Source organism: Spea bombifrons, chromosome 2 (genome assembly GCF_027358695.1).
Source record: "Spea bombifrons isolate aSpeBom1 chromosome 2, aSpeBom1.2.pri, whole genome shotgun sequence".
In the NCBI taxonomy this organism is placed as follows: Eukaryota; Metazoa; Chordata; class Amphibia; order Anura; family Pelobatidae; genus Spea; species Spea bombifrons.
In genome coordinates, this window is record NC_071088.1 from 59,245,002 (window position 1) to 59,270,221 (window position 25,220).

Sequence of the window (25,220 nt, forward strand, 5' to 3'; positions counted from 1 at the left end):
GTCCACTAAGCTCAAGCAGGTATATATCAACCATGGCATACCTTTAGGAAAACCACCAATCAGGAGTCTTTTATGCGATCGCAGCAGTGTAGAATAGGGAGTCAGCTATAGACAGTGTAACCCTGAGATTAAGCCCTTTTGCCCTGAGATTGGGGCAGAAACCCTGAGACCTTGAGCCAAACCCTAACATTTCCCAGGTATGATAATTAAGTAAGAATGGTGTAAATCAGAGCATCATTGCACTTTTGCCATGGTCACTGAAACACGTTCACTGTTTTGTGGTGAAATTCCCTATTGTGTTGCCATAGAATTATTTCTGGTTGTCTGCAATGCAATAATCCTAATCATTTGGCCTGAATCATGAATGGAGCAGGTGTTCATTGTTTTTGGTATAAACCAAGTATATGAGGGATTTTGTACCGAAACTGCTCCTCTTTATCCTCACCCCAGCCAGATACAAAGGAATGATCTGCTGGGCAAATTCCTCAAGGCAGTGACCCGTGACCTCCTGTGCTGGATTCCAGTACAAGACAAGGCTGGAGAGTCCCCAAAATACCCCCAGCAGGAGAGCAGTTCTGGATAGCAGTCAGTCGGCATTGACACATGTGACCAGACTAAGACAAGGAATTGTTCCAATCCCTTACACTTGTAGCTAGTCAAAAAAAAAATTCCAGACTTTGAAGCGGGTGAAATTTGAACCATTGTCCCATTTTTTTCTTCTGACTCACTTAAACCGTCTGTGTTAAGATTAAGCAATTAATTTGTAAACTCTCCGGGGCAAACACTTTGCACAATGTCTGTCGTCTTAAGCAGGTATGGAGGAAAGTGTTTTATTAGTCAAATACTGAGTACATGATTTCTTCAATTATTTAATATAATCAACTGAACTGCAACGTGGCGGACATTTTCTGAAAGCCAGAAAAACGTATTTTCTTTACCAATCTATATGAGACCACAATATCACTTGATATTACTATTTATCCGTTATCTGATTATTTTAACTTTATTTTCATTTTATGAAACAATAAATAATATTAATGTTTATATACGTGTATTGCTAAAAGCTGTTTTAAAAAAATATCTTAATATAATAAATTAAAATTTCCCCTTACATCATAAACCCCCTATGCCTCCCCAACCACCTTGTCTTCCAGATGCATTTGGTACAATATCTCTCAAAGATTTGGTCTAACAAGACCTTCCACACATTCATACACCAAAAGTGATCACACTGACTTCAATGGGAATGTTTAAAGCAGTTAAAATTGGCCCCAAATGGGGCAGTGTGTTGGGGGATTTTTTTTTGCATTCGGGTAAAGAATGCAAAGTAATGTATTTAAAAAATATATTAATTTGCATCCTTCATTGGTAGGACATTACAGGGCATTAGAATATCCCTTTAAGCTGCATATCGCTACTAGCCTTATTTTTGTCCTAGAATTTAGTTTGCCTGCTGTATGGAACAAATATTATAAAATGTGGAAATTACGGGGTTAATTATACACGTGGCAGGAACCCTGGTTAAACAGTATCCTAGTGAGTTAACATAAAAGAATATAAAATGCGAGGTTACAGGTTACTGCATAATGTGACCTGTAACAGTGATGAACTGCAAACTGACATCGATCAAGGAATGTTATCTTGTAATTACAGATTGCAACATTGATGACACAAACGGGCTTCCCTGTCTCTGTGAGCAGTACAAACAGCCAACACCGCCACTGCCTGGGTCTGTGCAGACAGACACTGAAAGGTCATAGGCACATTTAGCAGGACTGGTTTTCCCCAATATTTTATATTATAATGCCTGGTTTTGTCACCGATATTTTTTTAATCAATAAAGAATAATTATTGATATGATAGAAAGATAATGAAAAATTGACCTGTACACAAGTTACAGGTTTGGCTAATAGCATAAAGGCCTCTGTCAAACAGGGACTTTTATGATATCGCATTTTTAATACATAGACATTAATGTGTAGTTGCAGCTATAACCGCTTCCACTCTTCTGGGAAGGCTTCCCACAAGATTTTGGAGTGTTTCTGTGGGAATCTTCTTCCAGTAGAGCATTTGTGAGGTCAGGCACTCATGTTGGACGAGAAGGCCTGGCTAGCAATCTCCGTTCCAGTTCAATGTTTGATGGGGGTTGAGGTCAGGGCTATGTGCGGCCAGTCAAGTTCTTCCACACCAAACTCAACATGTCTATATGAACTTTGCTTTGTGCACTGGGGGGCAGTCATGCTGGAATAGAAAAGGGCCTTCCCCAAACTGCAAAGTTGGAAGCATAGCATTGTGCAAAATGTCTTGATATGTCCCTTCAATACTTTTGTCTATGTAGTGGATGTTCATGTTAATATTGATTATATTTTAACTTAAATGTTGGTGTTAATTTTGTATTCTCCCTCACGGATTTACAGAGGTATCTTGCTACCACCACTTTTACTTGACATCCAAGCATCAGCCACTTGTTAGCATCCAGTGGCAAGAAAGTGAACCCTCTGGAATTACCAGCATTTATGTATATATTTGTTTAAAAATATGATCTCATTTCAAGTTACAATAACAAAAAAACACAATCTGATTTAATTAATAACACACAAATTATTTTATTGTTTGTGTCCATATCGAATGCATCATTCAAACGTCGACAATGTGGGTTGGAGAATATAAGTGAACTCCTAGGCTAATCACTTCAACAAAAACTAATTGTAGACTGGAGTTAGCAAACCAGGCGTTCAATCAATGAAACGGGAGGAGAGTTTTAGAGCCACTTTGACATAAAAATGTAATTTTGAGTTTGCTATTCTCAAGCAACATCTGCTGATTAGAACCAAAGAAGACATCTCAGACCTACGATGATGAAATGTTGATTTTGATAAAGCTGGAAAGGGTTACAAATTAATCTCAAAGAGTTTACGCATTCAGCAGTCCACAATTTAGTACATTGGCTACTCTCCCTACAAGTGGGCACCCAGCCAAATTGACTTGAATGCTCAGTGTGGTTATAAAGATCCCTAGCGTAACAACTAGAGGCTTAAAGAAATCATTGGAACGGGTCAACATATCAGTTCACGTGGCTAGCATATTCAAAACCTTCAAAAGGCATGTAGTCCATAGTAGGACACCACAAAGGCAGCCACTGCTCTCCAATTAAACATCTCTGTTTGCCTAATCTTTGCCAAAGAGCACCTTGACGCTCCACAACGTTACTGTTTTTGTGGACTGATGAAAATAAGGTTGAATTGTTTGGGAAGAACATGGAGGACTACGTATGGCATAAAAAAGATGCATCATGATTTAGGGCTGCTTTACAGCCCCAGGGCCTGGTCAACTTGTCATCATTGAGGGGACAATGAATTCCCAAGTTTATCAAAGTATCATACATGAAGCTCAGTACAAGTTGTGTAATGTAGAAGTATAATGACTCTAAAAATCAAAGTACAGAATAGTTTTAAAAAAAGAAAATCCACCTAATGAGCCTAGAACATCACTTATTAGAGATGCTGTGGAACCAAGAGAGCCATTCACACCAGATATTCTAGGAATAGGGCTGAGTTTAAGCAGTTCTGTAAGGAAGAATGGTCCACAATCCTTCTTGAAAGTTGTACAGATCTGATCTGCAGCTACTGGAAATATTTATTTGAGGTTACTGCTGCCAAAAGAGGTTCAAATAGTTATTAAATGCAAGATTTAACTTACTTTTTTCAACCAGCACTGTGAATGTTTAATGAGTGTTAATTAAAGACATGAAAGATCATCACTATTTGTGACTATCTGTTATTAGCTTAAGCATATTGTGTTTGTCATAACATAGACATAGTGACATAGATATAGATCGGATCACAATTATTAGAGAAAACCAGGTAATTCTAAAATGTTCATTTACTTTTTGTGCCACTGTATACATTCAAAGCAGTAGTCACAAATACATGTTTTTATTGTTAAGACTTTTTAAATCTCCAATATTGTTTCCCATGGTGAGGATATCCTATGATATTTTTTCCCAAGCCCGTCTTTTCCATCAATTTTCTGGCAGGCTAGTATAATAATACCCCAGACATTGCTGAACTCATCCTCAAAGGGAGTATGCAATAGGATTACTTGAGATAAAATTTGTGTTTACATTTTTAAACACAAACTGTCTTTTAAGGGTCATGCCACATCTCAATCAGATTCAATTATGTACATCGACTAGTCCACTCCAACACCTTCATTTTGTTCTTTTTTTATGTTTTTATAGCAAATGTGAGACAAGCCTTTGTGTTCTTTTTTGGTCAACAGTGGTTTTTGCCATGTAGCTCTTCCATAGATGTCTTTTTCTTATTGTGGAAGCGTGAACACCAACCTTCACTGAAGCAAGTGAGGTATATATAGACAAGGTAAAGACACCACTGAGTGTACCCTATTGCCCTAACCCCAGCAGACAACATTCTTTACTGTGTAGTGAATTGCTCCCAACACGCAATCTCTGGTAAAGCTAATAGTGTATGATAAAAACACTCACTTGTGTTATAACAAAGTACCAATAGTAAAAGACTCTACTAAGAAGTATTATAATCATAATTGTATTGGCACAAACATACTTTATGGCTTTCTAAATAAACAAGATATAAACGTGTGATGTGTATTTAACCAAATACTAGTTGGTGATCACATCGTAATTGCTTGATTTGCCTGTGCCACAAGAATACATTAGTTTTAGCTTTGCAACAAAAATGTGAGATTTAGACAAAGTAGAAGACTGGGCACTTAAGCTACACGTGTTTAAACATAGAAAAGTGAAACACTATGTGCTTTTTTCCAGCTGTTATCATGAGGTGTGGTGTCCAGTTTGCCACAAGCATTAATGAATTGGCCAACTTGTCCTTAAAAAAAATATCCGTTTCCCCAGGTAGAGTTTTTAGCAGAAGGTGATAGCTTTTATTAGAACCAACACAAAAAAATATGTAAAGGCCTAATTTTCAGATGCTCCTGTTTACTAAAGATTTGCCCTGCGGTAGGTGGATAATATAAACCGTGCTAATATGTTATATGTCCGCCATGCTGAAGGGCTGCACTTTACATGTGCTGGCTAGCAATATGTGAAATGCATGGGTGGCCCTTGAAATAGAAACAAGGTGGTCGCCCATTTTATAATACAATGCTTATGTGTAACAATAAATAGCCATAGGTGAAATATTTCTCACACTCCTGATATATAGACTCCCTTTCCCAACATGTAGATTGAACCTAATTATCAATATCCTGATACACAGGGTGACATTCTATTCATGCAAATAACAGAATACACACTACATATGGCATGCACCCATTGTCTGGCTTTCTCCCACTCCATTATGTATAACATGACCGGCTTTTCATTTCTCCTCATACCGTCTGGGGAACTTCCCCTCCAGTTCTCACCTGCTAGTCTTCCCGTAAAAGGCGGGACATTTAACAGTTCGCTGACCTGGCAGCCAATCAGCGAACCGAAAGGAAGCAAAGCAGGGAATGTAGGAGTGAGTAGCAGCCAATCATTCGTGAGGCAGGCGTGGCGGAGGCGAGATGTAGGAACCGGTACAATGTTGCCTGTCACTTTTGGAAGCAGTCGTAAGCGAAACACAAGCTGGTGCTGATTTTGCTGTGCGTGCAGGTGAAAAGTACTGAGCAAACACGCAAACAGCACTGTACGTACACAACAGCATATCGTGCTCGGCACTGTGCTTCTGGAAATGGAGCTCCGAGAAGCTGGTCTGCGGAGACAGGCCGTAAAACGACATCTGCACAAGCACAATCTGAAGCACCGCTACGAGTTCCTGGAGACCCTGGGGAAGGGGACGTATGGAAGAGTGAAGAGGGCACGGGACAAGCAAGGCAGAGAGGTGAGAAGCGGCTGTGAGCTCAGGGGGGATGCCTTTCCTTTTAAAGTCGACCGCAGAGCTTACATTTTGTTGTCCCTGACAGTATTGTTGTAATAGTTGTGCCCTGCTGCTTACGTTCTGAATTGTTTACTTGCATCATATTCACTCCAGTAAGGGAAACCTTTGATGTCTCTGTTATGTTATTTTTTTCAAAACTTGCTTTAGTATTGTACCCTTTATTTTTACTAGTTTTCTAGCACTAGTTATATACCGGTATATATAATTATGTATACATACAGTGCATGTGCTTTCTCCACTGAATCACTGACCACAGGATAGGTGACTGTTTTGTCTGCACGTTTGTCGGGTTTGTGCCTGTGAGGCAGTACAGTCATCGTCTTGGCTCATTGGCATTGCCCTTGGGACGTGTTGGCACAACGTGTGTTGTTCTTCTCAATAAAGTGAACCTTTACTTCCTTGTACCTAATTGTAATTGTAAGTGGAATGTACAGCGCTCCTATCCCGTAAATCAAACCCCTTCCAGCCACTCCACTATTAACAGATTCTTTCAAAAAGTACCCCAATACAGACTACCATTAATTTAGGTAATGAAATGGGTACCCATGTGATAAATCTACCACAAGCACAGGGCATGAAAAGTGTATTTGATAATTTGTAGCCCATGCTATCTAATCGGATGCTCCATGCTCTAATTCCCTGCCCAGTAATGGCCTAATGTAAGGGGCATTTCAGTACATATATTTTCTGATGAAGACTTTTCACTGCAAAACCCTATAAAATAAGTCTATTACTGTCTTCTACAGTACGGAAACATTATCCTAGGAAGATCTTGCAGTATTAATGTATTGATAAAACTCAAGTAAGTCTGGAGACTCAACTGAGATGCTCTTAAGCGCCTACCTTAAATGTGTTTTGTATGGTATTTCAATCTCCGGAGGTCTTTATTGGCCCACGCCAAATGTTAAGGTGAGACTCGATGTGGTCCTCCTTGCCGTCTTGTGCCTAGAGGAAAACCAACCGAGGCCCATGAAGAGGAAAAGTGCGTCCGGAGTTGTTGGTTCCTTCATGCAGGGGAAATTTGCCTGACATTTCGGTTTTGGACTGCCCTTATGTCAGGGTCAAACCGATAAAACGTTGATGGATATGTTCCCTTTGTAATGGCACAAGAGAGCTAAAACTTGGGGTGCTCCCAAATGAGGAGACGCCATAGGACAGGCTATGAAGCGACTGTCCGTTCTTGGTGAGCATCTCAGATTTGCTTGGCCAGAATTTGGATTTCATTGCTTAGTGTTTTCTGAGTTACACAAAATAATGAGTAATTTTGCAGATTAGCATTGTTATTGAAATCAAAAGGTAACTCATGTTTTCAACTGGACTCCATTACTGCAGACTCCTACCAAGCTCATCAAACACAGTGGATTCCATGTAAGAAGTTCAGTATGTGAAATCCTGCCATGTAAATTCACCTATATCCAGAAAACTTTTATGCCTGTCTAAAATAGGTAAAACAATGACATAATGCCCACAGTTAACAATTTTAATACACAGCCCACACTTTCATAAATATTAAAACTGGTAACCTTGAGAAATAAGTATTCCTGAATGTTTGTTTACAGTTTGAACAGGACTTTCCCCACTTTTTGTTTGTTTGTGTAAGAACAAGCAATGTTTTACTTGTTCTGTAGTACGTTGGTGTCGAATATGATGGCGCTACATAGTTCCCTACATAATACTTATAATTGTTTTATTAAAATTCAGCTTCAATAATTCTATGTAACTCAATATGTTTTCTAGACATAGAACCGAGTAACAGCTTGGCCTGTTTTACTGCCGCTTTCTTCAGTGTCTGTTGATAAGAGAATGAGCGGTAGGCATGGGATCCCTCTTAACATCATCTTCTGCTGTTGCATGGATACACACAATAGCTGCTTGGCTTTCAAACATTTACATTGACCGGTAATCTCTGGATAAAAGCTCGGCCTCCTTTTATAAAGCACATTCCAGGCTGTATCCCAGTCTACACTCGCACATTCTAGACTTTTAACTCTTTCACAGCCATATGGGACCCATATCTTATTGGTAGATAGGAGTTGGTTTATTTATCCATCTTATGTCCCTTGCAGATCGCAGATCTATATTCCTTTTTTTTTTTTTTCTTTCTTTCATTGAGGCCACTTCAGCACCATTTATCACCATCAAAGGGGCACCCATTCATTCCAGATTCTTGAAATGATTAACTTGGCAACTTAATGGCCTGTCTTTTTTTTTTTTTAATATGGGTAAAGAAACCACCTCATTTGTCTTCAAGCACGTATGACTAAGGGAAACAGACGTGTTTCTCAGCACCCATCTTTTAGTGTCATGTAGCTTATGATGGGAAGAGCTCATGCCTGTGATGTCAATGATTCTGTCACCCGGCAGCTGTCAATACATCCCTTCTATAGTAAGCCCCACTTTTGTTGGTGGCAAATTGTGCTTTCTTTGTCTTGTGATTTTTGTAGTTGAAAATCCCCAGTCCGGTTGTGTTTGCTGTCTGTAAATACAATGACACATCCCACTCCTGGAAGCCAGCCAGCATTTAACAAGTTAGTTTTTGCAGAGCGTGGGTGAAACAGACGTGTTAAAAATAGCTGCCAAGTTTCACTATCCCGGCTTCTCTACAGGGCATTTTCCCTTTGATATATTTTGAATAACAACAAATTACCTCACTGACCCCTGGGAGCCAATCAGAGCTTTGAGCCTGAATCTGGCTTGGAATGACAGAGATTAACCTTTACAGTGCCAATAAAGTCTTTTTGGTCAGATGAGATCACAATATAATTGTTTTCCCCATTTCCAGCACGCTGTTTTTCTATACAGTAAACCAAAATATTTCACCATGGTGAAGACCCTCATGTTACTTTTAGGGTGAAATACTTTGTATGTTATAACAGAGGAATTGTTTCAGATGTCTTTTAAAAAAAAATGTTTTATTTCAGTACCAGCTAGTACTATATAAATTAACGTGGATGTGTTTATATAGTTAGTGTGTGTTTTGTAGAGTTTGGTTTGGGGAATGTACAGGATGGAGGGAAGCTGTGTATTTGAATAATATGTATTTGATATTGTACGATTTAGGACTCTCGCTCTCTCTCACTCTCTCATAGAAAAATAGATGTTCTTGACAAATTTGAATAATTCCGTCCATCTAGTCTGCCTATTGTTCCTGATGTAGAGACTAAGACCATAGTCAGTGTTTGATTAAGGATTATGCCTATCTCATGCATGTTTAAATTCCCTCACCGTATTAACCACATCATCTATCACCCTCTTGGTAAAGTAACATTTCCTTACATTTAAACCTCTAACTCCCTAGATTTAGATTATGAATTCTTGTTCTAATATTTCTCCTCGTTGAAATAAGGTCTTGGACTTTGTTGAATGCCTTTATTTAAATGTTTCTATCCCGTTTCTCCTCTCTTGTCTTTCCTCAAAGCTGTACATATTGAGATCTCTTAATCGTTTCTGATAATTCCATCTTCTGATTGACGTGATATGTTTCCAAAAACAGCTTGCCCTCCAACCTTTAATAACTCAGCCCATTTGCACTCTTAGGATTGTAATGACCCTGACATACTTGTCATGTGCACTATGACATCAATTGTTCTACTCTTTGAAGAGGGAATTCAGGTCTGGTGGCTCCCTCCTCCCCATTACAGATTTTCTTCGGTTCTTTCTTTTTTTCCATGATATTGAGTTTTCTGCATTCTTACTCTAGCAGTTTTAGAGGCAGCAGCCTACCCCCTTTCAATGTCACCCTTGCTTAAGAATTTTAAAAGTGGGAGGAAAGGGGAAATTTACACCTCCCTATCTGATACTCTCAGCTCTCGAACACAATAGGAATCACGCTAAAGTTTTATAAAGGCTGTTCCTCTTCCTTTACAGTTTACAGGAACTGGAGGAGTAATTGGGTTGCACAATAAGCAAAGGTGATAGGTCTGCACAGTAATTGGAGACCTTTTTCTCTCCCGAATGTTCTGTGCACCTGTCTTAGCTGCTACAAGGTTACTTGAGTGTATGATATGTAGAAACTTCGCAGTACACACATTTGTATCACTTTGTATAGATTTAATGGCTCTAGATGTGTAATAAAAGGTAGATTATGATCTCTCCGAGAGGATATGTGAGCACACACTCTAGATAATAATGTTACTGTTCAGTTCAACGAACGAAAGTCTGTTTTATAAGCTGGCTGTTTGCATAAAACCCTTTTTATGATGGGTTTTATTTTCACGGGTTTAAAATATACCTGTACAATGGCACTGGTGTCCTTCATGAAAACCATATCCTGTTGCCTATGTAGTGAAATACCCATGGCAAAAGCATGTAGCTATCTAGAGGTACTGGTCTTCACTAGCATTAAGTCATAATACACAACTGATAAACACCTCATAGTCCTTACACAGAAAGTGCCACATAGGAATTCACCAAATTCAGTGGAAAAAAACTTCCTTACACACCAACAATGAGCAACTTAGTTTCAGCTTACGTATCGGAGCTTAACCATTTTTTATATGGTGGCTGTTCTGTCTAAATGTCTCATTCTTGTTAACAGGTAGCAATCAAGTCAATCCGCAAGGACCGTATAAAAGATGAACAGGATATTCTTCAGATCCGCAGGGAGACAGAGATCATGAGCTCCCTGTCCCATCCTCATATCATCTCCATATACGAAGGTAAGAAGCTCAACTGCTCTTGGCATATGGCATTGGTATAAGCGTGCCCCACGTGAATACATGAAAAGCTGACCTGGTGTTACGCATAACACCAAAAATGATAATGTTCATAAAATACTCTTATGTTACATAGGAATGTTGTAACGTGGCCCCCAGCATTAAATATGGTACAGAGGGCTGAAAACAGTTTACATTATATACTTATTATACTATATAATTAGCAGATTTTAATCAAGGGAGGTTTAGTAATGCTGCTATTTTTAACATTTCTATGACCAACATGTTTACTCTGCCTTGTGCTAAGGAAAACAACGGCCCTCCCTGTAACATAACACACACCCCAGCTGCATGCATTTACTGGCAGGTTATAGCCGCAGGGAGCTCGGCAGGTCTTTACAGGTAGTAATCATTGAGCAAGCAGATAATGATCTTTCCAGCCCTGTTAGCAAGAAGCCAAGCTGCAAGTCTGAGGAAAAGTAATTTCAGATTAGGTGATAGAGGAGTTCATGGTCTAATCAGATGACTGGTATCCTGTAGGATGATGTCACGTGAAGCTCACTATACACAATGAGTGGACCCTTTTAAGCAAAATGCCAAGGGCTATTGTCATCAGGGGTAGGCATCCACGTTCTTTGCAGAAGACATTTGACTAAATAATAAACAATGTCTGTATCGAGGCTTGTGGAAGCCGCTTTGCCTATTGCTGATTGTCATACGCCCCCTGTCTCTTGGCACCTCTTCCACGTAATCCATCATGTCTCTTTGGTTCTGAAATCAGATGCGTTGGAGGATGATGTCATTTCATGTTTTAAAACAAGATTTGTCATTCAGGAAGTGATCATAACATACACCCAAACATATCTCCGTTCAGAAGTAGTCTAAGCAAAAGAGGTTTGTTTGGTTTTTTTTAGGCTGACAATGCGGATTTCAACATGCTCCAACCTTTATCTCCAACACGGTTCAATGCTGCATGAATAGCAGTATTCCAATCTGACTGTTATTAGCTATTGTACCCCAGTCCACACCCCACTCCACTGAGGATTCATACCATTCTCATTGTGATCTTGTTTTCAATTACTGCAGATAAATGTATCTGTGGTGACGGAAAATAAATTCCTCAGCTGATTGCAGCTCTAAATGTTGAGATTAAGTCTAGGATAAATGTTATCTCAGGTAATTCTATCCAGCCCTTTGTTTGATTTCATTTTCACTTGCCAATTATACCTTCCAACTAATCACCTTGATATATTGCCAGTGACCAAGGATGTCCAACAATCACTAACAAGTGATAATCCAACAGCTAATAAAATATTGCAAGGGTCTCCCTGGCGGTTTTTTGACAATCAGACTTATAGGGATTCCTTAATCATCAGATGTAATTTCAGATTTAAATGAATGCATATTTGAAAAGGTCTTATCTTTTGATAGTTTCATCATCACCAAACCCAGTTTCTGTGTTCTATACCATAACCCAGAGAGGACACAGGGCATCTGCTTATCAGACACACTGTCGGTTAATAGCATGGTGCTGTAAATATATAAATAGCAGTTCCTATCTAAGCAATGGAACTATGCCTTGTCTGCACACACCTTATGTTTTGCATCCTGCCCTTCCAGGCGCTAAGCCACCTTTAAAGAAAACTTTTCTCCGTGTATCACACATGCTCAACACCCCCCCCATTTCTCTGCAGAGGTTATGTGCCTAGTTCCAGAATTGTCAGATAAATCTGTTGTCCACTAAATTAAGCAACTCTCTGGGCCCCGCGTCTCAATATGCCATTTTCAGTTCAAAGTTTATGTAGTGCGTCTGACTTTCTACAACCTAAACTGTAACTCACCACTGTTCTGAAGTGTTATCTAGCGTCTGCATTTTGGGGGTTGCACAGCCTCAGACCTAGGCTAAAGCTGTGGTCCTCTGGCTGCCAATTGAATCAGAGTTCAGGGTGTATTTGCCTTGGCAAATTTTAATAGTATGTAATAGTGCTTTTCCTAGACAGTTTATGGGGATATAGTGTGTCTGTCCATGCCGCACCCGCTGGTGCTATTTTCCTGTATAGGGAGTTGGGAAGCTCATTGTTTTCTCCTCACATTGTGTCTGCTTAATTTTAATTGCACTTAATCTGCAAATAAGCTACTATATAATGTAAATCCCTGTAAAGGTTTCTGCAGATGAGTTCACATGGAGGCATTGGTACAAACAAGTTAAAAACATCAGCTTCGCGTGTGCTGTGCTTTGGAATTGCATAATCTTGTGTGAATGATTAATGTTTCTGAGGAACCTTTATTGAGCTTTTGTGTCAATTTGTTCCTTGGTTCTCACTCGACATTTGAGGTATTCACGAAGGTTTGCCCCCATCTTTTGTTTTCTTTTGCTGTGCTGCTCACCCCTCCATTCTTTATTCTCCTTGTTTCTTTGGGGCTTCTCAGTGTCTTTGTTATATGCCTTTTCTTATCTTTCTCTGACTGTGATATATTTTGTTTTGTTCAAACCAATTTCCCGTGCCCCTGCAGTGTTCGAAAACAGCAGCAAGATTGTCATTGTGATGGAATATGCCAGCCAGGGCGACTTGTATGATTATATCAGCGAGCGGCAAAAGCTCAGCGAACAGGAGGCCAGGAGATTCTTCCGGCAGATTGTGTCAGCCGTGCAGTACTGTCACGCGGTGAGTGTGTGTCTGGTTTATGATAGTGTTGATTTCTTATATGTAGCCACGTATCGTATTTAATCATTTGTCTGTCTCTCGCAGAATGGGATTGTGCATCGTGACCTTAAGCTGGAAAATATCCTTTTGGATGAGAATAAGAATGTAAAGGTGAGTGGTAATGTGCAGTTAATGAGAGGAGTTCTTGACCCAGTGGTGGTGTTTAGTTAGAAGAAAACACAAGGAACGGGCTGTAAAATTGACTGTATTGCATGTGTATGCACTTGTACGCATGTGGGGCACTGACATCTACTTTGTTCAACCAAGGAAAGCATGGTTTTGTAAAACTAATACACTGGGAATTTCCCTCATGTGCACTCCTTTGCTTATCTCCTTTCTCAGTCAGCCATGGATAACATAACAAGGTCACTAGTTTATAAAGCGCTCAGCTAGTAAAGGTATTTAGAGCATTACTGAGTCCATCCTCGCACACATATTCAGACTAAAAGGGAGTCGTTTTACTGTATTTCCAGATCTAAATATATATTTAATTTTAACTTAGAGGGCTGTAGATAAGCAGGACCTGTCGCCTTCCAGCACACATGGGAGAGGCAATTGAAACATGCATGGCATAAGCAAGTCTGAATATCCTATATACAAAACGAGATTAAGCACTGAAAAAGGGTTTTGTAGCGTTAAAAAACAAAGCGTTCTTCTAGGTACCATAATCTTTGCTGGACCTTCTAATGAACTACTGTGGTGGCCATATCTTGGTCTCTAGTTGATTTACCCTTCCTATAGGGTAAAGTTTCAGTTTTATATATATATTAAACAGTCTCCCTTCAGTGACATCTTTGGGGTTAAAGTATCTGTGTCATCTTCTAGTCCTTTTGCCGTTGATGGACTTTACCCTGTATCAGGGACATATTTGAATATCCCAAGCTGGCTGGATTCCAGCATCCGTGTGCAAACACAGAAGGGAGGGTCAGAGTAGAGAATGTTTTACTTTAATTTGCATACAGTATTCAGAGTCTGTCTCCTACACTGTTCCTTGTCTGTGCATGCACAACCTCCTCTCTGTAACCCTTTCAATGCAGAGATTGTGCCGGTGTATTTATTTGAATGTTTCCTTTTTATTTAGATCGCTGATTTTGGTCTGTCCAACATTTACCATTCTGATAGCTACCTTCAGACATACTGTGGAAGCCCGCTCTATGCCTCCCCGGAAATAGTTAATGGGAGGCCATACATAGGACCTGAGGTGAGGCTACATCATGTACACTTCTCTCCTTGACGAAAACTTTGTGTCTTCCACCACATGTCCTACCATACAGACACACCCCACTTCCTAGAAACACATACAAATTGTCTCTTCTAGAACATCTTTTTAGAATGTGTAGTGTTCTTGAAGAACTATCAGGGACAGGTCTTCAAGGGACACCATTATATGCATTCTTATTAACCCTAAAAGTCACATGCAGCTTAAGGAACACAGTCATTCAGGAATACCCATTCATTGCATGTGCCCAGACATACACCATAACTGAGAGATGCTGTTACATCTGCTGTTATACCTAAGTTCCAGTTCCTAGGCAACAGGGTTCAGCACTGAGCTTAGAAACACACTTCCAGGAAATGCGCTTTTTACATACATCACGAAACAAATGGCAGATATGGTTGTTGTTTGGTCAGTTTGTAACGCACAGGGTGTTTGTGTCGCAGGTTGATAGCTGGTCCTTGGGAGTGCTCCTTTACATCCTGGTTCATGGTTCCATGCCCTTTGATGGTCACGATTACAAGAAGCTGGTAACTCAGATCACCTGTGGAGCATATAAGGAGCCAAGCCACCCATCAGGTGAGTGAGGCATTATGGGAACATTTTGGCTCAATCATGACACTGCAGGAGTGAGCAGCAGCAGCAGCATAGGTGTATTGTGTTCCTAGAAAACATATGTCCATTGTAGTAGATGTTGTTTTAGTTGTTTGTGTTAGCTAGGTTATGTCTTGTATATCTGCAGGTTTATCGGTATTTTCTTTAAATGTTTCTCCCTTGATCATTGCAGATGCTTGTGGCTTGATCCGTTGGCTCCTGATGGTGAACCCAGAGCGTAGAGCTACTCTGTCTGATGCTGCCAACCATTGGTGGGTGAACTGGGGTTACCAACAGCCTTTGAATGAGCCAGAAACTTGCAAGGATGCTGACAACGCCCTATCTGTTGTGGGCGATTGGTTTCGGCGTTCTTCTCGTCCTCTTTGGGAAAATGGCTCTAAGATGCGTTGCTTTTTGCGACAGCACCTACCTGGAGCAACCATCACTCGACAGCGCTCTCTCAAACGCTCTAAAAGGGAAAACATGAGCCAGGGATTAAGTGGTCAGGGGCCACAAGAGAAACTCCACACTGCCCCACCTGCTCCAAGAAAGGGTATCCTGAAGAAAACACAGCAACGAGAATCTGGGTACTACTCTTCTCCAGAGCAAACTGAGGCCGCAGCACTTGAACACCCAGATGTTGCACCCCCATCGCCAGAACCAGATATACCCAAAGAGCTCCCAGCTTCTAATCCTGATGCAGGGAACCATGAAAACCACCCTAAGAATGGTGCTAGAAAGGGGATTCTCAAACGAAATGGCAAATTTTCCTCTGCTTGGGCAGCCCCTGATTTGTCTTTTAGAGCACTTGACTGTCCATCAGGAGATGAAAAGGCATCTGTTTGCCCACTAGCACGAGAAAGAGCACAATCCTCTGTCAGCCAAGAGAGCATCCTCTCTACTGAATCCTTTGAATTACTAGACTTTTCCAGCAGGTGCCGAGAACGAACACGGGTCAGGCCCCGACACATGCGAACAAGTATTTCTGCAGAGGATCTCCTACAACTTGATGTAAGGGAAGATGACGTTGAGGAGAAACCTGGGCTCTGGGAAATGGGATGTTATCGGTCACGGGTAGCTGAAAGCTGCCTGTCTCTAGGACCTGCAGAGGAAGAGGTTATGCAGGTTTATAGGAATGCAGTCCTCATTGGACAGAAGCTGAGCTGAGAAGCAGTTAATTGTCACTGCTACAGACTGGCTCCCAGAAGGCGTTGAGGCCAAAGGACCAATGCACCTAGAAGTGTTGCTTGTTTCATGCAGAATCGTTTTTAATGCGTTTCAGAATATTAAATAGAACAGAACACAGTGGGATTGGCATCTTGCAGGTCGTGCTTAGAGACTGCACACATTTAACATTGATGGGTCTCCTGAGTAAAATGTTTAAAACATTAGAAGCTTGCATGATGAAAGCATTTGGAGTAATGTGAATTTGCCAAAGTATGCATCCTGGCGACCACAAGGCCCTCAAGGTGCTGTAGACCTCTGGATAATTGTGGACTGACCTGAAATGTTGCCTTAAGCGATAGTGCCTTATTGCAGAAACAAGGCCCAGAAGTCCAACATTGTGTGCATTGGGTGAATAGATGGTTTCTTTTAATGCACTATAATTGATTTAAAAAAAATGTAGTTCGTTTAGCCAATTATTGATGGCATGATATCTTTATATAAATATGTAAGAATAGCGAGAAATGCTCCTGGTACTTGAAAGGTTCTAACTAGTCATATCATACTTTACTTACTATAGGAGCTGTCTTCAGTTTTACAGTCTTAGGTTCTAGTATCTGTCTAGCACACTAGGTCTTCTGTATTGAACGCAAAGTAGATATTTCTTTTTGGGGCATCCTGAAAGCTTTTATTTTTTGCACAGTGTTAGGTCATAGAAGAGGAACTATTTAAAGTGTCTGTGTACATGGGCATATACGTATGAACTGGAGACCTGGTACCTTTTTTTTTATTATTATTTTTAATATTTTATGTTTTCTTAATAAGGGATTAACTGGAAAATTCTATTAATTATAGGCATGGGATATTACAAATGTGTCTGGAAAGGAGCATCAAGGCTTATTCGTCTGAACTTGTTTATTTAAAATTTAAAGTATTTATTTTGTTTCCTGTGCTGGTATTTCAAAATGTCATGATTCGTTTTAAACACTACCTTTTGAATATCATGTTGGTTTCTATGTATGAAGAGTAGTTATGGGACAAACGTATCTTGCCGTGTAACCACAAAAGCAGCCAGTGCAGTGTTCCTGCCTAGTGTTCCACTCTTTAGCAAAATGATTCTGCATACATATGGACCAGGTGATGATCTGCAATTTTCCTGGATTGTTTCTTTAATCCTTTTTTTTTTTGCAAGAGAAGCCTGCAGGTGTTTTGTTGTATTGGTAATGTAACTTCCCTTCAGTAGTGAGCGAATCTCAATAGAAGTGTGGGTTTGGCATTCGCAAGCCTGTAATGGCTGTTTTGTGTAAATAGTGTGTGTGTGTGTGTGTGTGTGTGGAAAAACAGGCGTTCCACCTATTAACACTAACTTCTGAATAGCTCTACAGGCTTCTCTTGACAAAAAATTGAAATCTGAGTTTTAGCAGAGCATGAGACCTCTCTTGATTTGGTAATTTTGTATACTTTTTCTAAAATATGGTCCAGATATTTCCAGCAAAATAAACCAAATTTGAGAAAATGTTGGTCTTTGTGAGTTTCACTGTGTCCTCCCATATTAATCATCCTTATTATTAATTACCTTAATGCAGGACATCATATTTTGCAGTTCTGTACTGTGTGCAAGCAGGACATAACAAGTAGTACAACACAAAGATTTGAACTCACAGAAAAACATGGGGAGCACTCGTCTCAAGTGTGCTTTTATGTACAAAGTATAAATCTTTACCTAACATTACAACATACGCCGTAAGTATACACTGCTCCTTTGAGAAGATTTAGTTAATAGTGCCAAACTACACTAACAACTAACTACCAAACAAGCTTATTATCTGACCAAGGCACCAATGATAATAAGCTGTTAATACGGTCATTAACGGGATGCACGTTTCTTTGACCATGAACCGCCGATAAACAGAATCAAAGATCTCCATGCATCACACGGACTGTTTTTCTTTGGGCTGAAAGCAACAATTTAATGTATGTAGTTATGGAACAGCCAGTGTGCAATATATATATATATATATATATATATATATATATATATATATATATATATATATGTATATATATATAATATATATGTATGTATGTTTGTATATTCACTCAAAATGTTAAGGTCCTTCCAGAAACTTCTATAAACGTGTCCAGCCTCGATAAGCAAAATAAAGGAGCTTCATCAACACATGGTTGTCAATTACACCTGTGAATTACCTAAGTTTTATATTTTATTTTTGTTTGGTCTCTGATGATAAAAGTAAATATGTTTTTAACGCAGAGGGTGTGCTATGTAATGCTAATACAGCAGTGGTAACTAATGGTATGCCAACTATTTAAAAGGTGATCTGTCAAAGAATGCTGCTTTCTCACGCAGGAAAGAAAGGCTGCACCTGTAGAGTAATGTTCGCTAGGATTATATAAGAAGGTTAGAAGGGAAAAAAAAAAATTATCAGAAACCTCCAACCATCAAATGCGCTTTAACACATATGGTAAATGAGCCGTCCATTTAAATTTGCATGCCCCCCCCCCCAATATGCATTTACACAAGTGATGTTCCATGCAGGATATTTGTTTGGCTGAATACCTTTCTTGGCAGGTGATGTATTTACTGCCGGTCAAAAAATGTTGGACTAATAAAGGTGGGGAGCTGCAGCTTCTCCTTAGGGAATGCATATTCACGAAGTAATGTAGATTCTCCATCTGTTTAAACTGTCCCGTTAAGACTCAGGGATAAGTAAATATCTTGATTTCTGAAGATTTCCTAGGTTTGTAAACATCACCCTGTAATGCTTGTTTTAGACCCATATATTGCTGCAATATAATTCAGGCACCACTAACATTACCCCTAGGCACGTATTTGTAAGTTGGAACCCAAACCCTTAAATTAAAAGCTAAATGGTCAGAGGAATTCAAAGCCAGGTCCACATTCCTTGCAAATGATCTATTGTTAAGCCTGGAGCTATTGTGATTGTTAATGTTAACCACTCCTCAGCTCTGTGATTTTTTTTTATTTTTTTTTTATTTTTTTTAAATGTATGTCTACATATGAGTGTAGAATATATAATGTAGAGATATGGAATGGGATCTTTCCATTTCACCCTACTTGTATTTATAGAACAGGATACAGACAGGGGGCATGGACTTTAAAGTTTGGTAAAGATCATGTATGACGATCCTAAACATCCCTAGCTTTCCAGTAGACCGCATGCTAAATCAGATGACAAGATTGAGAGGTAAAGTTGGGCAAGCAGGTGTCAAGCTAGACTCTACCCAATGTCTGGCTAGGATAAGCTGTTTCGGATTTTGATTATTTCTTGTTATCTCAAACTGTAGATAAAACACTATTAAATAGTTTATTACAATATTTTCTAGAGATATGAAAATGATGGAATAAGCTGAAAATGTAAAGGGAAGTTCATTCAAATAACTCCAAATCTGCTATCATTCTCTACAATCAATGGCTATGGAGCATTTACGAACATGATGTAGGCCAAACTGTTAATGCTAATGGTAATGCTGAGTGAGCCCCAGTTCGCTCAAGTTGTGTTTGAGCCCAACACTCATATATATTTAGGGAAGGAGAATGGAATATAATAGGGACAGGTGTGTTTGTGAAGTGACGTATATACAGAAATATGTCATGGGTGGACAACAGGTTACAGGTGTCAAATCCACTAGCAGTGTTGCGATAGATTTGTGAATAGTGCTGTATGTTGGATTTCCATCTTTTTCTAAAAAAAAAATAAAATAAAAAAAAAAGTATAAATCTTTATATATACTGGTACATATGTTGGGGATTTTTCTTTCTGACTGGCCACTTCAGGGTTTCAGCATGCCAACTATTCCTCTTTTTTTCATTTCTGTTGAAGCCTGAAGTTTCAGGGATGGATGTTTTAGGTCTCCCTCTGAGGAACATTTGGAGTCTTCAATGGGAAGTGGTTGTGGAAAGCCTTCAGCAACTCAGGCCTTAACCCACCTTAATCGGGGGTACCTGTCGGAGGAGCAAGGCCGTTTGGGGAGATTATCGATCTCCCTTTACCTGTCCCATAAAGAAGGGTATGCAAGGTCAGTTCACACAGACCTCTGCTTCGGTGCTCATTCGCACTATGTGCACTGGCAAATGATGCCAAAGGCTGAGATATGACATCATATACCAGACTTTGGCATCATGTGGTTTCAGTGCTGAACGGCAAGAGCATCAAAAGGGAGGACTGAAACATAAGTCTGTATGAACCTCATGCAACTACCACGAGAATCAAGAAACCAGAAAAGGAGAGGGAGAAATGGAAGGGATAATGAGAAATGAGAGAGATAGGGAGAAAGTTGAGTGATGGGGAAAGATAATGAGAAAGGATAGAGTTTATGCTTTGAAAGTGCTTGTATGTTAGTGCAAATGTGTCTAAGGGGAAGTAAGATGTTGCAAGGGCAAGTGTAAGCCAGGATGTTTGTGTAAGGGCAAGTGTGAATGTCCGTGTGTATGTATATGGATATTTGTGTGTGTATATAGGCAGGTATTTGTAAGGAAAGTTAATATGTGTGTATTTTGACAATTTTGTTGTAGATTCAGATTCACATTTAACCCAGAAAAAAAATTATAGTCATTCGCTGAGTCCAACAACTTTGAGAATGTCATAAACCATGTTCATGCTTATCCCTAGGGAAAATGTGTGTGTCGGTGCACAGGTTTGAAATAAGTGAGTGTGTGTGTCAGTTTACAGGGTTAGAGTAAGTATGTGTGTGGGGGGAGGGACAGCATACACATTAAATTGTGTGTGTGTCAATGTACAGTTATAGACAGTGTGTCAGTGTAGGGTGTTTGTGTGTGAAAAACTAGACTGTAGTATTTTATTGAGTATGTATGACCAACATAGAAAAGGCTACCAAATATGACAGAATTTACATGAAATTGCATAAACATAAAGACAAGGGGAATATTCACATTCATAATTGTCTCATGTGAATATTACATTATTGAGGGGTTACTGGGTAAATGAATAGTTTAAGAATAATATGGAACAGGCATATCTGAATCTTATCTGTATTAAATTCTATGTGCTTCTATATCGGTAGTGTTGAGCAGCAAATGCATGTGTTTTTAAATCTTATGGATTCCCACCTAGTACCTAAAGAGGCTTGGAGTTGAAGCTGGTCGCCAATGCCTCTCATAAGTGTAAGTGATTATTGTTATTTTTTTTAAACTTTTTTTTACAAAAACATATTTAAGTAAGTACTCAGAAAGTACTTAAATAAGCATGAACCTGTCCATTTTACCCCTTAATGGCAAAGCATGTGAAATGCTGTGTTGAGCAATGATGGTAACCTTCATGGATGAGTGTACAGCCTCACTAGCTAATATACTAAGCATTATGTTATGTAATTAACTAATATAAGAAGATTGTTTAGAGACTTGCAAGAGGAAGTGACCCACACAGGGATTCCTTATGGGCCGTTATATTCCACGATACATATACATTTCACATGTAGGATGTAAAAACTCACAGAAGAGAAAATGTTATTGTTAAGATGAAGTTGTTCGTGTTCCCTATGTCTTAATTGTGAATTGTTTGTTTAACCTGCCTGGAATTTCAACCTTGTTGCTTATCTTAATGCCACCTAAAAAAAACATGTATACCCCCCACAGAGCTGTGTGTTATCACTAATTAACATATTAAATAGAACTTGCCATAGCACACATTCTCGAAATACTTTTCACTTAACTTGTTCTTGCTTCTCATATACCTTATTAACCAAAATTGTGTTTTGTGTTCATATGTCAGCAAATACTTAATCGGACATTCCAATCAAAATAATCTTATTAAGCAGTTCTATTTGCGTCTACAGTCATAGTTTGTGTCAAACACATTCTTATACTTAAAGCAAACCTGGCACTTTGACGCATACTACATTTTACCATTCAGTATACTTTTTGCTTTACTGATGCCTGAAAACAAAATGGGCATTGCTTACTGTTTAAGTGCATTTATAATGTGATATAGTTAACCTTATATATTTCTATGTGATCACTGAATAATGACCTTTGAGGTAACTGATCATTGGTTGGTCTCACCAATCAATAGCCAGCCACCTAATCTGATCATCATCCTGATCGTTAACACTATCCACTAACTCTAACCAAACCATAATAGTACCCCGACTCTATCCCTTACACCAGGGGCGTCCAACATGCGGCCCGCGGGCCAAATGCGGCCCGCGTGACCTCGAGGTGCGGCCCACGTGAGATCGGCAGCCAGGATCACAAGCCCTGCCGCTTGCTTGTGGGAGGGTCTATTCTCTGCTTCAGTCCTGCCTCCTCTGTGGGGAGAACGAGGGAGGCCGCGCCCTCTGCTGAAGTCTGTGAGCGGCATCGAGAGCTGTAGTAGGTAAGGGGGTGGGGGAGGTTGTTTGAATGAGTATGCCTGTGAGGGAATGAATGTGTGAATGAGTGTGTGTGAGATAGCATGGATGTGTAAGTGCTGGAACCTAGGCATGATGGGACTGTGATTGCTGTTAGCAATCACACTCCTATCATGCCAAGTCAGCCAGTACATGCTGAAACCTGGCTAGCTGCCCCCCTTGTGCATTGATGCTGCCAGCAGTATGGGGTCTGCACTTACAGCCTACCTGTACTAGCATGTACTGGCTGACTTGGCATGATAGGAGTGTGATTGCTAACAGCAATCTGCTAACAGCAATCACAGTCCCATCATGCCTAGGTTCCAGCATTTACTGGTTGCCTGGGTATGAAAAGAGTGTTTTGCTGTTAGCAATCACACTCCTATCATGCCAAGTCATATTGTTGATTTTTTTTTTTTTGTCCAATTGTGGTGTGTTACTTTTAATAAAAATAAAAAGTTACACACTAAAACTGGACAAAAATTACTTGTACAATGCCCAGCCAACCAGTACATGCTGGAATCTGGGTATGCCCGAGATTGCTGTTAACGATCATAATATATAATTTTTTTTGTACAATTTTGGTGTGCAACTTACTTTTATTAAAAGTGTGTGTGTGTGTGGGGGGGGGGTCATTCAGGGTCAACCCTGAATTTTCAGTTTTGGTCAAGAATTTTCATTTCGGTGTATCCCTAAAATAAATAGAACTATTGCATTTTAACTTATACAGAATCCTGAATTTGTAGTCACAAAACTTTCTAGGCCCAGAAATCAGTGAGAGGAAAAGTAAAGGTTTTGTGTCATTTACTTTATTTTAATCTGCATATTTTATTAAAGGCCATATTTTCATGCAGTGAAAAATGAGTGCGGCCCTCGCACCTATACAATTCTGATAAAGTGGCCCACTGCAGAAAAAACTTGGACACCCCTGCCTTACACTATCCCCTAACCTAACTCCTAGATATAAGACACCAAAAAACTCTTTGAAAACATCTCTCCAAACCAAGGGAAGGAGAGAGACAATTAAAAAAAATGCCCCAAACTCAGAAAAGGAACTGCAACAAAAAAACATGTCACGTGTGCAAGAAAAAAGGAAATACTCTTACATGTATCATACAGTGGCATATCCTGGCCTGGGCTGATACATGTTGATCAAGGCCCACAGTGTCCTGCTGCACAATGTGCTGGTTGCAAGGAAAATATTTGATCAACCCAACAGGCCCATTTACGCAATGAAGCATGTGAATGCAGCACCTTTTTTCTGTACTTGAGACGTTGACCATAGAGTGGGAGACAGCAGTGGGAGTGCTGCCCTAGGTCAGGCCTAGAGCGGCCCCAAAGGTAGATTCATCACTGGTAGCATTCGTCCAGAGAGGTGGAAGAAATGTGAAAAGGTAGAAGAAAGCAACCTCATTATTAAGTGTTCCTGTTAGATTTGTCATTGTGGCAGTCAAGCTAGAAAGGTAAGTGGATAGGAGTTATTTTGATGTTTAGGAGTAGTATTACCCATAAACCCATAATGTGCACCTCCCTGGTTCAACTGTTGAAACCACTTTCCACTCTTATGATTTGGAGGTGTCTTCTGACATAAGTTTTATGTAGGCTGTAACATCAAACCTTATAAGTGAGCACAACTCTGCCATAAGAATTATCAAAAATATTAGGTACTGATAAAGAGAATATAAATGCCATGGCCAGTCACTTCCATGAAGCAGGACACAGTTCTCATGCTTACAACTTGCAGGGTTGGAAGCAATGCCAAGATGAGGTGATAGATAGTAGTAGTAAACTTTTGTCTAGAGATACACAGCATATCACACTCTTAATTTATTTTACAAATATATAGATTGGAAACAGTGACGCACATCTTTATCATATTTCTTTAGCCTTGTAATCAAAATAGATTAAAATACAAGGTATATGAGGTGCTTCCAAAATCACAACAATTACCTAAATTATACCTAAAAAAGTCCTGCTACTTTCTGGACCCTGGTATTTGAGTAAAATACCTTAAAACAACAAAACGATACAAGGTGGGTGAATTAAACCTAGAGTGTTGTAGCGAACAGAATACCCCTATTTAAACTCTGCTCTGTAAATAAAGCCCGAGGGGGAAAATGGTAACATCATTCAAGGACAGTTGAGAAGCAGCCAGCAAGTAAAGTGCTTGTTGTGTAATTCAAGGCTGGCAGCAGCTGTCATCTTTTAGAGAGCGAGGCATTAGAGTAACATAGGAGCACACACACAATTTAATCGGCAATTTCGTAACAAGGGAGCCCAAAGGACTTGGCTTGAATAATGGAGCTGAGAAAGCCTCCTCTTTGAGGAAATTTGTTATTATGTAAGCCTTAGCCATTCTAAATACCGAATACAAAATGGTATAAAAATTAGATTAAAAAAAAATATTTTACAGGAGTCTAATACTCTACTAATGACAATACATCTAAAATATGTGTGTTGTTTTCTATGGGTTATGAGATGTTTACCACCAACATTCAATTGAAAATCAGTTGCCATGCAACATAACAAAGCACAATAACACCTGGCTTAAAAGGTCACTTTAGCCATCATATGCACTTTA

The 25,220-nt window shown here is 39.5% G+C and overlaps 2 protein-coding genes across 2 annotated transcripts in view; one reads left to right on the forward strand and one right to left on the reverse strand.

Annotated features, from left to right (window-relative positions):
* LOC128472511 (complement receptor type 1-like) overlaps positions 1-25,220 on the reverse strand; it is a 198,225-nt gene that overhangs the window by 19,027 nt on the left and 153,978 nt on the right. The gene's annotated exons all lie outside the window — the stretch shown is intronic.
* On the forward strand, positions 5,572-16,736 carry NUAK2 (NUAK family kinase 2). The gene is made up of 7 exons (XM_053454383.1): positions 5,572-5,861; positions 10,456-10,576; positions 13,088-13,239; positions 13,324-13,389; positions 14,360-14,479; positions 14,941-15,073; positions 15,282-16,736. Exons 1-7 carry the CDS (start codon positions 5,712-5,714, stop codon positions 16,253-16,255), a joined length of 1,716 nt encoding a protein of 571 aa, XP_053310358.1. The 5' UTR covers positions 5,572-5,711; the 3' UTR covers positions 16,256-16,736.

Bases quoted from the DNA above. Each gene is read 5' to 3' on its own strand.
- NUAK2 (XM_053454383.1), top strand. From the start codon at position 5,712: ATGGAGCTCCGAGAAGCTGGTCTGCGGAGACAGGCCGTAAAACGACAT. The intron at 13,390-14,359 runs GTGAGTGGTAAT...CTTTTTATTTAG, and splicing joins ATGAGAATAAGAATGTAAAG to ATCGCTGATTTTGGTCTGTC. The intron at 15,074-15,281 runs GTGAGTGAGGCA...TGATCATTGCAG, and splicing joins GGAGCCAAGCCACCCATCAG to ATGCTTGTGGCTTGATCCGT.